Source organism: Microtus ochrogaster, linkage group LG1 (assembly GCF_000317375.1).
Source record: "Microtus ochrogaster isolate Prairie Vole_2 linkage group LG1, MicOch1.0, whole genome shotgun sequence".
NCBI lineage: Eukaryota > Metazoa > Chordata > Mammalia > Rodentia > Cricetidae > Microtus > Microtus ochrogaster.
The window spans coordinates 4,913,563-4,925,705 of NC_022027.1; the positions used below are offsets into that span (position 1 = coordinate 4,913,563).

The following is a 12,143-nucleotide window of genomic DNA, read 5'->3' on the forward strand; positions in this document are numbered from 1 at the left end:
GTGTGGGGTGTCTGATGGGTGTGTGGGTGTGTCTGATGGGTGTGTGGGGTATCTGATGGGTGTGGGGTTGTCTGGTGGTGTGGGGGTGTGTCTGATGGGTGTGTGGGGTGTGTCTGATGGGTGTGTGGGGTGTCTTCGATGGCCATGGAGCTCCAGGAATCCACTTGTCTCTGTCTCCCCAGTTATGGTGCAAACCAGCTGGCAGGGCTTTTGCAGGGTGCTGGGGTCAAACTTAAACTCTGCCAGTCAGCACTGCCACCTGCTTAGACAATGTGCCATCAGGCTCTCTCCATAGCTGCGGAACCATCATCACCCTCCTTCCTTGCTATGGCTGGTCCCTATGCCACCCTCATTCCCCATCACCCTCCCTAAGTCCTGGTTCCTCCTCTTGGGGCTGCTTCCTGGATTTAAGAACCTGAAAATTGTTTGAGGTAGAGTCTTATGAGTCCCAGGCCCAGGGCTTTGTGCATGCTGAGGGAGCACTCTACCTGCTGAACCACCCCAACACACACACACACACACACACACACACACACACACACACACACACACAGAGTCAGCAAGAGCTTTGCAAAAGCGCCTTCCTTTACAACCCCTGGTTCCCCCAGCAGAAGGTGGGAGGCGTTGAGAAATATCACCACCAGAGGGCGCCACGGCATCGTGTGTTCCCAGAACATTTCCATCGCTGCTCCGAGATGCCCTGTACAGGATTCTGTAACCGCTACCCCAGGCGCCAGTGTGGTTTTCATGAAGTAGTTTCTGAGCCTCCATTTTTATTTTTGTATGTGTGTGCGGGTGTCCATGCTGGGTAGTTTGAGTTACTGGTGAGCCACCTGATTGTGGGTGCATGTTCAAAACCACTGAGAATTCTCTCCAGCCTCCTCCTTTTCAAAAGTGTTCTGTTTACATGTGCCCTCGTGTGTGGGAAGTCAGAGAACAGCCCGAGCGGGCTGGCTCTCCTGGGTCCAGGATATTGAACTCAGGTCACGAGGCCTGAAAGCAAGCACATTATCCCTGCTAGTCTCTAACCTCTGTCCTTTTTCAGTCAGGGGGTGCTATCCAGCTGAGTGGGTGTCTGTGCTGTGTGTGCATCTACAGCCAGGCAGATGACATGCTTGTCCCTGGCAAGTTGAAGTGTGGGGCAGGGGCTGAGGACAGCCAAATGGGTTCAAGACACAAGGTCAAACAGCAGTCTAGGCGGTAGAACCGGACAGGAGTCAGGAATGGATTTGGCAGAGGTGGTGTAGCATTTGAAACTGGGCACAGTTCACCCATCTACTGAACCATCCACCCTTCAATCCGCCCATCCACCCATCAATTCACCCATCCACCCGTCAATCCACCCATCCATCCATCAATCTGCCCATCCACCCGTCAATCCGCCCATCCACCCGTCAATCCGCCCATCCACCCGTCAATCCGCCCATCCACCCGTCAATCCGCCCATCCACCCGTCAATCCGCCCATCCATCCGTCAATCCGCCCATCCATCCATCAATCTGCCCATCCATCCGTCAGCCTCCCACCCTCACATCCGTCCATCTTCCCACCCTCCATCCACCTTTCCATCCATCTACCCACACACTCCCATCAGTCAGGCACCCTTCCTCACTCTACCCACTCACCCATGCACCTGGGTCTCAGCTATTTGGGGAGCTGCAGTGAGAGACTCTCTTGAGCCCAGAAGTCAAGACTGATCTGGGCAATAATGAAACAAGTTAGTTAATTAACTCATTGATGGAGAAGTGCCTCTGGAGGAGAATGACTGGTTTGAGGAAGGGCTCAGGAAGCGTGAAGCGTGCCAGACAGAGGGAACATGGTCAGCGGAACCTGGAAGCTGGCAGCTATTCTGTGCTCAGGAAGCAGGGGGATGGAGGGACACAGAAAGTGAAGCAGAGGGGTTTGAGGGCCTGGGGCTTCTCTTCTGCAGGCCTTGGAGTTCATGGGTGTGGCGAGGTTCAGCCAGGAGGTGATACACCCCTTTTTATTACAGAGAATAGTGTCCTATACACCGAGCTCCTGGCCAGGCTCCTTTTCTTTGCTACGTCGTATCCAGCAATGATCGGGCAGCTGTGCCAACAAGCACAGAGCTGGTTCCGTGCCTGCCCACACCCAATGCTGGTGCCCTTGGCAGGATTTCTACAGCCTCCTGGGGGAAGATTTCGAGCCACTCTCACTGGATGTCACAAAGGTGAGTGTCCCCAACGTCACAAAAAAACACACCAGCTCACTGTATACCCAGGGGAGCAGATGCCAGATATTTGGGACTGCCCTCTGGGGCTCCACTTTGCCAGACAGGAGGCCCCAAGGTACCATGGGGGCCTTCACTTGCTATCTCGTGCCGGCCTTCTCCGTCCCTGGGGACTGTGGATGACTGCTGTAAATACTGCCAATGAGCCCGGAGCCGGCAGATGCTTCTGAGGTTCTGTCCCAGAGAGCTGCTGGCTAGAGTCCCACCAGCTGGAGGTCCATGCCAGGCAGTCTGCAAGTGTCCTGTGAGCTGACTACCCTGCCAGGGGGGAAGAGGGCTCAGGCTTGGCCACGCCTTGTCATCATGCCTCACATACCCACTGTCCACACACCTGTGCACACACAATCCACTCATCCACCAACCCCCCACCATTCTTCCATCCAGTATCCCACCCTGCTACCTTCTATCTATCTATCTATCTATCTATCTATCTATCTATCTATCTATCTATCTGTTTTTAAGATTTCTTTTCTTAGGCTGCGTGATGGTGGTGGCACACACCTTCAACCCAGCACTTGGGAGGCAGAGGCGGGCAGATGCTTTTCTTTTATAAAAATTGATCTGTGTGTGTGCGTGTGTGCATGTGTGTTTGTATGTGTGCACGCATGCATGTGTGTGTTACATATGTCTGGGGATTCCCACAGAGGCCAGAGGAGGCCATTGGAGCCCCTGGAGCTGTGACTCACCTGATGTGGGTGCTGGGAACTAAACCCAGGGCCTCAGGAAGAGCAGGTAACACAGCGCTCTCTGATGTCCCCCACCACCACTGCCCTCACCCCCACATTTCCCGCTCCTCCCTCGGGCTGCTCACAGTCACTTACAACGCATCCTGTAACTCTGGCCTGAGTCGGCACACGTGGAGAGCCTCACCCTCCACTTCCCCGCAAGCCTCCTCCTTCTCAGCCTTTGTGAGACCCACAGGCAGTTGCAGTCCAGCAGGGCTCCAGGCTCCAGTTCCCATCATCCCCGTCCCCAGGCAGCTTCTCTCCACAATAGAGAATGAGAGGCACAGAGAGGAAATGACGCTGGTGACAGTGGCTGTGCTTGTTAGGAGGATCAGGTGGAGTGGGTGGATAGGAGCCCGTACGGCAGCTTCAACAGACAGCCCCGTTTGTTAGCTGGAGCATCCCTAGGGTGGCAGGAACGAGGACTGCTGCTGCAGCCCTTACTGTCAGAGTGACATTCCTGTCAGTGAGGAGGGGGCTAGTGGGCCTCTGCCTGTTAGAGGCACCCCGACCTATTAGAGGCACCCCCAGAAGAACTCGTTTCTACTCTAATGTCATTGACCAGCAGTAGGACTGGGATGTGGTGAGGGATGTCTCCCTGCAGGATGTAGCAACCCTACTCTTCTCCTCCAGGGGTCTTTATAGCTGAGCTCTGGATCTCTTCCCCTAAGGAAATGTCCTAGCAGATCTAGCCATTTCTTTTTCTGCTCTCTTCAGTTCTGGCCCAAGATGTTTCTTCTGTTTTATTCTGCTAAAGGGGAAGCCTCTTTAGAAGTGTAACAATGTCCTCTGGCTTCAGTGAAAATTACCTTTTTCTGCTCAACTCCCAAGGGAGTTTCCCAGCAGATTTAACTATTTCTTCTGTTTTTGTTTTTGTTTGTTTGGTTGGTTTTTGTTTTTTTGTTTTTTGCTCATCCCCCCCCCCCAGGAAATGTCTCAGCAAAGATTCTTCTGCTCCATGCCTGAGAAAGAAGATCTTCACCCAAAACTCTTTTAAGAAAGAAATTTATTTGGGAAGGAGGAGTCTGCCAGGGTGGTTCCTCTGCATATAGCTGAACAGGCAGAGGGGCTTTTGTATAGGGCTTCTTAGGGGTAGAGTTTTCCCAGGGAAAAGATTTTCTGCTCAGAGAGTGATTTGTTTTCCTGCTCAGGGATTGGTTGGTTTCGTTGGTCAAGGGCAGAGTTGGCTCTGGTTTCAGGGACAAACTGTATTTCTTTCACTGGTCCTGTTTTACCTTTTGGTTCTATTTTCAAGGCTAAGGCGTATTTCTTTTACTGGCTCTGGTTCTATAGCCAAAGTGTATTTCTTTGGCTCTGATTTCAGGGCTAAAGTGTTTCAAACACTAGCTCATGTTTCAGATCAGGGTGTGTTTCTTTCAGGCTTTGGGTTTAGGGTCAGTGTGCTAGATTTTGTGCTTGGGGATTGGTCGGTTTTTCTGCTCAGGGATTGGTTGGTTTCATGTTTAGTTGGTCAGAGGCAGAATTGACTCTGGTTTCAGGGTCAAGTTGTTTTTCTTTCACTGCCCCCCCATTTTTTTTTTTTTTTTTTTAGCTTTTTGGCTCTGGTTTTAGGACAAGGGTATATTTCCTTAACTGGCTCTAGTTCCAGGGCCAAAGTGAATTTCTTTGGTTCTGGGTTCAGAGTCAGGGTGTGTTTCTTGGGTCCTGGGTTCGGGATTAAGTTGTTTCTTTCACTGGCTTGGGTTTCAAATCCAGAGTGTGTTTGTTTCACTAGCTCAGGTTTCAGGGCCAGGGTGGGTTTCTGATATCCAGGGTGAGCATGGATATAATCTCTGTCTCTGTCTGTCTTAGTCTCTCTGTCTGTCTCTGTCTCACTCTGCTCTGAAGATTGTGTAGGTAACTACATATGCCCATATAAAAACACATGAATTTGGGGGCCTTCTTACTAAATAAAGAACATAAAATGGCTATGGGTACAGCCACAGATGAATCAGTGATGCTGTGATGGATTAGTGATGTCTGCCATGGCACAGGCAGGGGAAGTTACTACTGAGAGGCGTGTTCCTATCACGTCTGGGACAGGGAAGCAACTGTGTTTTCTGCACTTCTGCTTGTCTGTTAGGGGATGAGGAGGCTTTGCCCCACTCTGGTCTTCTGTTTCCTTTTTGTTAGAGTGGTAAAAATGTGATTTAATGTTTAAGAGAAAACAAAGAAATAAAATATGTGTCTGTTATAGCTGGGCCAATTGTGACTTAACAGCCTCCAACAACCAACCACTTTACATCTTGGGAAACAGAGGCATGTAGAAGGAACAGGACCCACTTAAGGGTGTTCCAAAAAGTCTGGATTTTCCATGCCTAAGCTGGCTTCTCTTTTTAAAAAAAACTTCATTAATTTTAGTTTTATTTGAATGAGTGTTTTGGCTGCATGTGTGTCTGTGGGCCCTTTAGATGGAGCCCCAGGTGGACCCAGAGCTTACCAATACAGCTATTAGCCAGCTTGCTCTAGAGACCTCAGCTCTGCCGAATTTACATAGGCTCTGGGGATTCAAACCCTGGTCCTCAAGCACAGCTGCTAGTGCTTCATCCACTGAGCCATCCCTCCAGGCCATAGACTAGTGTTATCTAAGGCTAACTGGCTGCCTCCCTGTTCAGTGAGGGCTGAACAAAAATCCACTCATCAGAGACTGTTTGCCTAAGTGTGTGCGAGTGTGTGTGTGCTGTGCATGTGTGCATGTGTGTCTGCACGTGTATACATGCCACAGCCCGTGTGTAGAGGTCAGAGAACAATACTGCAGAGCCAGCTGTCTCCTTCAGCCTTTAAACAGTCGTGGGGGATGGAGCTCAGGTGGCCAGGCTTGTAGGGAGAGCTGTTACCTGTTGAGCTGTTCATCTGTCTGTTTGCCTGTCTGAGACAGGGTCTCCCTTGGTGTCTCAGGCTGGCCTGGAACTCACTTCATAGCCCAGGTTGGCTTTGAGTTCCTGACAATCCTCCTGCCTTAGGCTCCTGGTTTCTAGGATGGTGGCCCTGGGCTAAGAGACTGTCAGTTTCTGGTTCCAGCCCTGACTTGGGCATGAGCCTGTTGGGAAACTTTTGCAGCAAGTGCCACCAAACCCTTGGGGCATTCCGCTTCCAGAGGGTCCACACTGTAGGGCCTCACAGCTCTGATGCTGAGCCAGTCTCTCCGTTACTCTCCTACAGTGGAGACCAAATGCCTTGCCTACATCCCGAAAATGAGGGTTCCATATGTGCGTGCTCAGCATCACATGACAATGATGCGTGATAAGAACTTCTGGAAGAGGCCTGGGTGTCATCACACTCCTAAGGACCCACCTCCCATGTCCTACTTCCAGAACCTTCCAACAGCACTGCCTGTTATCAGTTATAAACATATGGTGGTGGGGGAACAGTCCCAGGAGGGGCAGCAGTCCCACACGGGGCAGTGGCGGGTCACCCGAGGTCACGGCCCATCCCCTGGCGGATGGGAGACCGCAGAGAGTGGGAGGCAGATACGTCATAAAGAGACAGAGAGTCTGGGTATAGAGTTTATTTAGTGGGTTATGGAGGGGGACAGGAAGGGGAGAAGCGGGGGGGGGGGGATGAAGGGAGAGTGGTATAAATTCTTTAAATTTAGAAAAACGCTGGTAGAAGTTAGAAATGTCAGCCTGTTTCCCACAGGTGAGGCGGAAAAATAAACAACCAGCTTGGGCCATTATCCATTCATCCACAAGATAACGGGGCACAAGAAATGGCAGTCACACCAGAGGCACTAGGCTGGAATTACATCAGACAAGAGCAAGTGGGCGTCACCTTTCCAGCTCCCCTGATGTCAAAGGACAACCTTAGTGTCCATTCTAACCTTCTGCCCTGCGCGTTTTATTTTATCTTATTCCTTTAGATTTATTTATTTTATGCATCTGTCCAAGTGTATGCATTGGATGTGTGTACAGACAGATAGGAGCTGCCTTGTGGGTGTTGGGAAATGAACCCTGGTCCTGTGCAAGGGCATTAGGAGATCTTAACTGCTGAGCCATGGCTCCAGTCTTCCTTCAGCTTTGGGTGAGGCAGTGTCTCTTGTGCACAGCAGGCTACCTGGCCTTCTAGCTCCCACTCACCTGCCCCTCCCCCATCTGTAGGAGGCGGGGCTGCAGGTGTGCTCCTGCTGTTTCTGTCTCTCCTGGGCTCTGGGACCCAAACTCCTGCCATCAGGCTTGCACTGCATGTGCTCTGCTCACTGAGCCATCTCTCCAGCCCCCTTTCTCATCACACTCAGGGGCTGGTGAGAGGGTTCAGTGAGTGGAAGGGCTTGCCAGCAAACCTGATGACCTGGGTTCAATCCTGGGGACCACAAGATGGAAGGAGATGACTGGCTCCTGCAAGTTTTCCTCTGATACACACACACACACACACACACACACACACACACACACACACACACAAAATGAATGTTAATTTTTATTTTATTTTAAGGCACTGGAGAGGTGACTCAGGACTTAAGAGCACTTACTGATCTTTCGGAGACCTGAGTCATAACGGAGGTCCTAGCCATGACAAGCTCAATAGAGGTCTGAGTCTCAGTAGTTTACCCTGAGACAATACCTGGTTTCGAGAAAGACCACAAACTGAGACTACCCAGGCGCCATCCAGGAACAGACCATCCAAAGGAAATTCCTAACGTTCCAACTGTGTTGGATCACCTGCCAACACACACTCACCAGGACACCCCACACCCTGCTAATGTAACTTTTATGATTTTTGCCTTTAAATAGTGCCATCTAGAAGGGCGGGGTCCTCCTCTGCTGCTGTGTTGATGAGGTCCCTCCTTGCTTGTAACGGGTGCCCAATAAACCTTTTGCATTTTGGTGAGTTGGCCTCCGGGGTGGCCTTTTGGGGTCCCCATGGACTAGGCATAACATATGGGGGCTCTCTGGGATCCTCCAGGCCCACAGTTTTAAAAATGCTGCAAGATCCCTGGCGGTTCCTGAGCGGTGGCTCGTCCCGGGCGGGTTGGTCCCGAGCAGCGGATCCCTGACTGGGAGAGCCGCCAGTCCTGGCGGGGCCCAGCCATGTGGAACTGGGCTAGTGCCAGGCTCCCAGAGAGTCCCTGGAAGGTGTAGTTTCCCAGTGGTGAGCGGCTGAGCAGGTGGCGGGTAGAAAGCACATAGACAGGCACATCATACAGAATAGAATTGGATATTTATTACTTAGAGGAGAGAGGAAGAAAGAGAAGAAGAGGAGAGAGACAGAGAAGGGCCCAAGAGAGAGAAAGAGAGAGAGAGAGAGAGAGAGAGAGAGAATGCCAAGAGAGGACCATGAGAATCTAAGATGGCGGCGGGCAGGTGTTGCCAGGAATGGATGTGGCTTGTCTCTTAAAGAGATGAAAACCATAACATTCCCAGCACTTTTTTACAATAAAAAGCAGGAGATTGGACACCACAGTTTGACAGAATTGGGGCGGCGGATTCTCAAAACTGCTTCCGGCTTATTTGTGGGCGTCATCTTTGGGGGGGACCTGAGAAGGCTGGGTGCTGGCCACATCCTGGCATAGCTGGTCTCTTTGATCCCGACCAGTGTCTGTGGCATGGAAATGTCTGGTGTCTCTTATCCTGTTTAAGGTATTGGCAGAACAAAGTTAAATTAAGGAAAAAAATTTTTTTAGGACCAGGGAATTGAGGGGGTATCTGACCTGTTTAAGGTGGATCCTTTAATTTGGCTCCCTGGGACGCACAAGAATTCCTTGGGTTTGTGAAAACAGAAGTTTTAGACACATAATGACTGTGGCATATTTTTGTTTTTTTTTTAAGATTTATTTATTTATTAAGTATACAGTGGTCTGCCTGCATATATCCCTGCAGGCCAGGAGAGGGCACCAGACCTTATTACAGATGGTTGTGAGCCACCATGTGGTTGCTGGGAATTGAACTCAGGACCTTTAGAAGAGCAGCCAGTGCTCTTAGCCTCTGAGCCATCTCTCCAGCCCCCTGTGGCATATTTTTGTACAATGAAAAGTATTTTTAAGAGTATGGAAGGCAGCATAAGAGAGAAAGTTGATTTGAAATTTGTTTGGTGAGGTAACCTGGCGAAACCTCTCAGCTATCAAACTGTATCAGATATCTTTGAGAAGGATAAGATTTTATTTGAGTTACTGATTAAAAAATGACAGAGAACTTACCTGGTTGGCACCCAGAACTATTCTTTTTGGGTCCTCCATGGCTAGGCTGTCGATTCTGGCAATTCTGTCCACGTCGAGAGGTCTTTAGTTTAGATGATAGGCAGTTTTGCCCAATGGTCAGCACTCAGCAGTCGAAGTGAACCGCAGAAGGACGTTGTTCTGTGTGTCCATTTGTCTTCTGTCTTCTTTGGAGGAAGCAGAGTGCTGCTGCTGGGAGCCAACCTGTCTCTTTTTGTTATGAAAAGTTTTTTTTTAATATTTAAATATCACATTCCCCAGATCTCTGAGCAGTTGAGGGCTGTTTATTACATATAGCTGCAGTATAGAATCTGCCTGGAAGGTTGGGTCTGAGCTTGACTCTACTGGCTCTTAACAGGAAAGATTTATACTCATAAAAAGGCAGAAAGAAGAAGAAACTGCTTGCAATAGAAGGTTAACAGCAGAACTGACAATAGTAGAGAACAGCTTAATATATTTTAAATGAGGGTTGGATTAAATATAAAGTATTTTTGTAAGCGACTTAAAAGTACATACCAGTTTAAAACATGAGACTTATGATTTTGTTGTCTGAAATGAGATGTAATGAACAATTATTATACACAGAAAGAGTGAACAGGAGTTGGGCAACGTGGATGCCTTTTATGGGCCCTATCAAAGACATGCCACTGCACAAAACACATGTAACAGAGTTAACAAGAAGATTTTAGTGAAAACCAGGGAACAAGGCAGGGTATACTTAAGTAAAAATGGGAGAGCTTGGTCACCTGACCTGGCTCTCAGCCAAGATGGCGGTAAGGTCACCCATGTAATAAAGTTAGCACTGGGGAACCTGGTAGGTAATACCTCAGTAAAGATGGTGGAATTTGGTCACCTGACCTGGCCCTCAGTCAAGATGGCAATAAAGTCACCTGACCCCAGTCAAAATGGCGGCATCCACGTGTTGTATGAAAAAAGTCACAATTTTTGAGCTGTAAGGATTTTAAGCTTAATGAAAGGGACCTAAAGGTGTGATCTGCCCTGTTGCTGAGCCACCATGCCACAACACAAGCCACAGAGGGGAGCAAAAGGCTGGAACTGAAAAAAAAAAAAAAACGCACCATGCCATGGCTGGAATTTTTAAAAAGCCAGGGCTGCTATCCAGAGCCAAGATCATGAAAACCCATGAAACAGAGGCACCCAAGGCCTATAAGGGAACATCTTCTGGAAATAGGTGGGATGCAAATTGATGCAAACACCCAGGACTCACAGACGAGGACCATGAGTGGTTCTATGACCTAGCTGGATCTGGTCGGGTGACCCAGAAACCAGAGAGGCCGGGGCCACTCTGAGTGGCGGTTACAACGAGAGAAGAAAAAGAGGAAAGAGAAGAAATGAAAAAAGAGATAAAAACTGGGGGGCCCTGGGTCCCCAGTCGAATGCACTGTACGGGGAGTGTGCAGTGCTAATGTGTGGGCAGATTGACCTAGGGGTCAGTCTAAACACGATTCTGGTAGCAGAACGGGGGGAAGACTCACAGATTGAAGCCAGGAAGCCAGTGGTGGGAGTGGAAAAATAACCCAGTTCAGGATATCCGAGTCGCACGGCACCAATTTTAAAAAATGCTGCAAGACCCCTGGCGGTTCCCAAGTGGTGGCTCGTCCCAGGCAGTCTGGTCCCGAGTAGCAGATCCCTGACCAGGAGAGCCACCAGTCCGGGAGGGGTCCAGCTATGCGGCACTGGGCTGGTGCCTGGCTCCCAGCGAGTCCCTGGAAGGTGTAGTTTCCCAGCGGCGAGTGGCTGAGCAGGCACGTGGGTGGGAGACACATGGGCAGACACATTGTATGAAATAGAATTGAATATTTATTACTTAGAGGAGAGAGAATGTGGGAGGAGAAGAGAAGAGAAGAGGAGAGAGACAGAGAAGGGCCAGAGAGAGAGAGAGAGAGAGAGAGAGAGAGAGAGAGAGAGTCACTTGCATGCACCAAGAGGGGACAGACAGAATCTAAGATGGCGGGAGGAGGAAAGGGGTCGCCGGGAGTTGTCGTGGCTTGTCTCTTAAAGAGACAAAAATCATAACCCAGGACCATTGCCCTGTAGAGCTTTCAGTAGTCTGATAAGTTTTCTGTATGTAAGCTTTGTTTTGTGTCCTTCTGTTTGGATATCCTTCTGTAAATGCGCCCAGGATCTCTGAGAGTCTGTAGACGGTCTGCACAGGGCCCAGAATCTCTGAGAGCCTGTAGACGGTCTGCGTGGATGCACAAAAGGATCACAGGCAGGGCACCTGAGGAGATGTCCCCAGGGCCCTTCTGTATTTGGGTCCCAGGACCCTTCTGTATGAGAGTGGATCTCTCTGGTTTCTGTAGACAGACATATGGGATGCTCCAGGTGTCTCAGTTCTGTAGATAGACAGCTTAAGGCTGTCATCTTCTCAGTTTGGTTTTGCCTCCAGGCGCCAGGAGGAGTCTGTTTTGTTTTGTGTGTTGTTTTGTTTTTCTCTTTTGTGCATCCTCTTTCTGACTTAAGAGACGGATGTGATGGGACAGACTCAAGGCACGACTTCTTTGACTTTGATATTGGATCACTTAAAGGACTTTAGAGCCATAAGCATAGGGGTATATTTTCCTAAAAGAGATGAGATGAACAACCTCTACCCACCTTAAACATTTCATAGAAAGGAATTGGCCTTGGCCTGTAGTACGGGGACACGAGGACAATGCAGGCAGGTTTGCCATATAAGCACAAGATCCAATGGGTTATAAACATCTGTCATCATTTAGAGGGGCTGGTTACAAGTTACTATTGGTTAGGGTATGAAAAAAAAAACCCTGCTGTTTGTCTCAGATGCTTCACGCTGGTGCAGGATTTTATGTGATGTGAATTTAAGTTATTTTTGTTATAGTTTCTGTTCTTGTTTAAAATATTGTGGCTAAGCCGGGCGTTGGTGGTGCACGCCTTTAAACCCAGCACTCAGGAGGCAGAGGCAGGCGGATCTCTGTGAGTTCGAGACCAGCCTGGTCTACAGAGCTAGTTCCAGGACAGGCTCCAAAGCCACAGA

General features: G+C 49.5%; 1 protein-coding gene across 7 annotated transcripts in view; it reads left to right on the plus strand.

The window, feature by feature from the left end:
• Positions 1–12,143, plus strand: part of Nwd1 (NACHT and WD repeat domain containing 1) — a 78,967-nt gene that overhangs the window by 43,015 nt on the left and 23,809 nt on the right. For 6 of the 7 annotated variants that reach the window (XM_013350728.2, XM_026785209.1, XM_026785210.1 and 3 more), the window contains one exon: positions 1,994–2,191. The exons of the other annotated variant lie outside the window; for it this stretch is intronic. In XM_013350728.2, coding sequence (XP_013206182.2) covers positions 1,994–2,191 — 198 coding nt within the window. The remainder of the gene's footprint in view (positions 1–1,993; positions 2,192–12,143) is intronic. 7 annotated transcript variants of the gene reach the window in all.